The sequence below is a fragment of the Citrus clementina genome, unplaced genomic scaffold (genome assembly GCF_000493195.1).
Source record: "Citrus clementina cultivar Clemenules unplaced genomic scaffold, Citrus_clementina_v1.0 scaffold_5, whole genome shotgun sequence".
NCBI lineage: Eukaryota > Viridiplantae > Streptophyta > Magnoliopsida > Sapindales > Rutaceae > Citrus > Citrus x clementina.
This window is the reverse complement of record NW_006262201.1, coordinates 4,428,646-4,432,384: the sequence shown is the minus strand read 5'-3', so window position 1 is coordinate 4,432,384 and position 3,739 is coordinate 4,428,646. Positions and strand designations below refer to the sequence as shown.

The following is a 3,739-nucleotide window of genomic DNA, read 5'->3' as shown; positions in this document are numbered from 1 at the left end:
CTTCAGAACCTTGGGGAGGGACTTTGATACATCCTGGCCCATTAAAGTAAGGGAGTTGGAAGATGGCCCTGTAGTTGAAATGCAGGGAGTGGAGCAAACATTGCAACGGCCAGCTCGTGCTCGCAAAACTCCAGAATATCTCAAGGACTATATCACCTAGGGGAATATTCGGGAGAATTATTCCATGAGGACAGCTGTGATTTTTATTATTTTTGTTTTATTATTGCAATTGGTTAGTTACACAAAAAGTGGTAGAATGAAAAGGGTATATGTAAAGTGGAAAGGCGTGAGTAAAGGCAAGAATATAATACACAAAAGTTTCTTTCTTTCTTATCTCTATTATTTTCACTCTGTTCTTGTGGAGCTCACACCTGCTCGAAAGGTGGAAACCTCGTGATACTGACAAATATTCATTGGAGGTCGTATCAACTGGTGCTTTCATTGCCTTTTTTTCTGCTCCTTGTCATTCTCTGTCGTCTACTCCCTATTTCTCTGCAAAAATGACCAACCAAGAGGCCACAACGGATCCTGAGATTATTTCTAAGATGCAAACACTTCTTGAAAGCCACACACTGGCTGTTCATCAAAACCTCCAAAAATATATGTCCATGGTTGATTCTCGTTTTGAGGAGCTACGGTCTCATATCAGTAGTTCTATCGGAGTTTCAGGAGGTTCATCCCGTCCTTCGGCGTCAACACCGTCATCTTCGACTACGGTTCCGACATCGTCGACGGCTTTCCCAACACAGTCCACTACTCTTGTTAGTAGTACGGATAATTCACCTCTGTTACGCTCCATGAAAATGGAGGTTCCAAAGTTTGATAGTACTGATCCAAATGGATGGGATTTTCGAATCAATGAATTTTTTGATTTTCATGGCACTCCGGATCAGCTACGGTTACGTATTGTTTCTTTTCATATGGAAGGAAAAGCTGCTGCATGGTTTCAGTGGATGAAAGCCAACAATCTATTGAGCACTTGGCAAAGTTTTTTAATCAATCTCAAACAACGTTTTGGTGCTTCTATGTATGAAGATCATCAGGGCAATTTGTCCAAGCTCACACAAACATCTACAGTCGCAGAGTTTCAATCTGCCTTCGAAGAGTTGATGAATAAAGTCACGGGCATTTCCGAGCCGTTACTGATTAGTTTCTTTATCACTGGTTTAAAACCTGATATTCGGCGAGAGTTGTTGTTTGGCAGACCCACGTCCCTCATGGAAGCCTTTGCTCTAGCACGAGCATATGAAGCTAAATCTGAGGAATCAAAAATTTCAGGCCGTTCGTGGACAAAATGGAACGCTGTTACTCCTCAACCACAACAAACCACCCCTGCTCTCACTCACCATGTCCACAACAAATTTCCTTCCACTTATCCACATACCAGTTTTGCTACTCAAAAACCATCATCCCAACCGCCACTTTTACCTACCCCAAAACCAATACCACCACCGCCACTTTTACCCACTCCAGCCCTCCCCATCCGTCGTCTCTCCCAGATGGAATTGAAAGAAAAAAGAGACAAGGGGTTGTGTTACAATTGCGACCAGAAATATAGTGCAAACCATCATTGCCGTAGTAAATTTCTCTTGTTGTTAGGCACAGATGATGATGACAGTGAACCATCGGAGGAGTCTCCCTTACTTGAACAAACAGAGGAAGTTGTGACAGCTGATATATCCAGCTTAAATGCACTAGCTGGGCAATCTAACCCACGTTCTTTGAGGGTACTAGGCGAAATTGGCCGCCAACACTTACATGTTTTAATAGATAGTGGCAGTACACACAACTTCATCAAACCACAATGGGCAGAACGACTTGGCCTGCAAATTCAATCCATCCCTGCTTTTCGGGTTTATATTGGTAATGACGACTTCTTAATTTGCCGTTTTCAATGTCTTCAAGTGCCACTAGTGATACAGGGTCACACTTTCAAGTTGGATTTCTATATATTGCCAATTGAAGGTCCCGATGTTGTCCTGGGAATCCAGTGGCTTCAACACCTTGGTAAAATATCTACAGACTACCGTGCAATGACTATGGAATTTTGTTGGGAGGGCAATCCAATCATTTTACGAGGTGACCCCATCCAAACCCCTAATATGATCTCCTTCCATCAATTTCATGCTTTGTTATCTACAGATGTCGTCCATTCATTATTTGAGCTGCATCCCATTAGTAATGACACACTTGCTTCCGATACAAATTTCTCCCTCTCGGAACCTCACATTCCCACCCAATTACCCGAACAAATCACCATTCTCCTTCAACAATATAAAACCTTATTTTCCCCACCTACGGGTCTACCTCCTCATAGACTCATTGACCATAAAATTCACCTCCTGCCTACTTCAAAGCCAGTGAATGTGAGGCCCTATAGATATCCTCATTTTCAAAAATCAGAAATGGAAAAACTAGTCAAGGAAATGTTAGAACAGGGGATAATAAAGCCAAGCCACAACCCTTTCTCCTCTCTCGTTTTGTTGGTCAAGAAAAAGGATGGCACATACAGGTTTTGTGTTGATTACCGAGCCTTGAATGCAGTTACAGTGCCGGATAAATTTCCTATTCCCACAATTGATGAATTATTTGATGAGCTAGGAGGAGCACGGATTTTCAGCAAGCTGGATTTGAGAGCTGGTTACCACCAGATCCGAGTTCATAAGCGAGATACTTATAAAACAGCATTTCGTACTCATGAGGGGCATTACGAATTTCTGGTCATGCCATTTGGTTTAACTAATGCCCCCTCGACATTTCAAGCAACTATGAATCAACTATTTGCATCTTACTTACGCAAATTTGTTATTGTTTTTTTCGATGACATTTTGGTTTATAGTTCTTCATTGACTGCTCATGTCAATCACTTGGAACATGTTTTGTTTCGTTTGCAAGAACATCAGTTTTATGTCAAGTTGTCGAAATGTCTATTTTGCCAAGAAGCTATTGATTATTTGGGCCACATAGTGACTGCTGGAGGAGTACAGGCAGACCCTAAAAAAGTTGCAGCCATGGTGGAATGGCCATTGCCGCAGACTGTTAAGCAACTACGAGGCTTTCTCGGGCTCACAGGCTATTATCGCCGATTTATCTGAGGTTATGCTTCAATTGCGGCCCCATTGACAGATTTGTTGTGTAAAGAGGCATTCCATTGGTCTCCAGCAGCTTCGGATGCCTATATGACTTTAAAAAATGCAATGGTGGCTGCCCCGGTATTGCATTTACCCGATTTTGAGCTTGAATTTGTTATAGAGACGGATGCTTCTAATATTGGAGTTGGAGCAGTATTGATGCAACAAGGTCATCCCATTTCTTATTTTAGTCAAAAGTTGGGTCCTCGATTGCGGGTTGCCTCAACTTATATCAAAGAACTGCACGCGATTGTTGCTGCTGTACAAAAATGGCGCCAATACTTACTCGGTCGCTTTTTCATCATTCGAACCGATCATAAAAGCATTAAAGAGTTGTTTCACCAGGTAATTCAAACTCCTGAACAACAAGCTTATGTCAGGAAATTGTTGGGTTTTCATTTTCGAATTGAGTATAAGCCGGGAAGTTCCAATAAGGTTGCGGATGCCTTATCTCGAGTACATGCGGATCAATTTTCCGACTCCATAAATTCTCAAGCTGAGTTGTTCTCTATAATCTCCAAGCCAACCGTGGATATCCTAACCACTTTGCATGAGGACAATTGGTCCTTGCCTGATCTGTTGTTACTTCATCACAAGTTTGCCACGGG

At 42.2% G+C, this 3,739-nt stretch overlaps 1 protein-coding gene across 1 annotated transcript; it reads left to right on the top strand.

Moving 5' to 3' along the window:
- Positions 1-500: 500 nt before the first annotated feature.
- On the top strand, positions 501-3,095 carry LOC112097797. The gene has a single exon (XM_024183376.1). It carries the CDS (start codon positions 501-503, stop codon positions 3,093-3,095), a length of 2,595 nt encoding a protein of 864 aa, XP_024039144.1.
- The last annotated feature ends 644 nt before the right edge of the window (positions 3,096-3,739 follow it).

Excerpts from the sequence above, each read along its gene's own strand:
- LOC112097797 (XM_024183376.1), top strand. The coding sequence starts at position 501 with ATGACCAACCAAGAGGCCACAACGGATCCTGAGATTATTTCTAAGATG.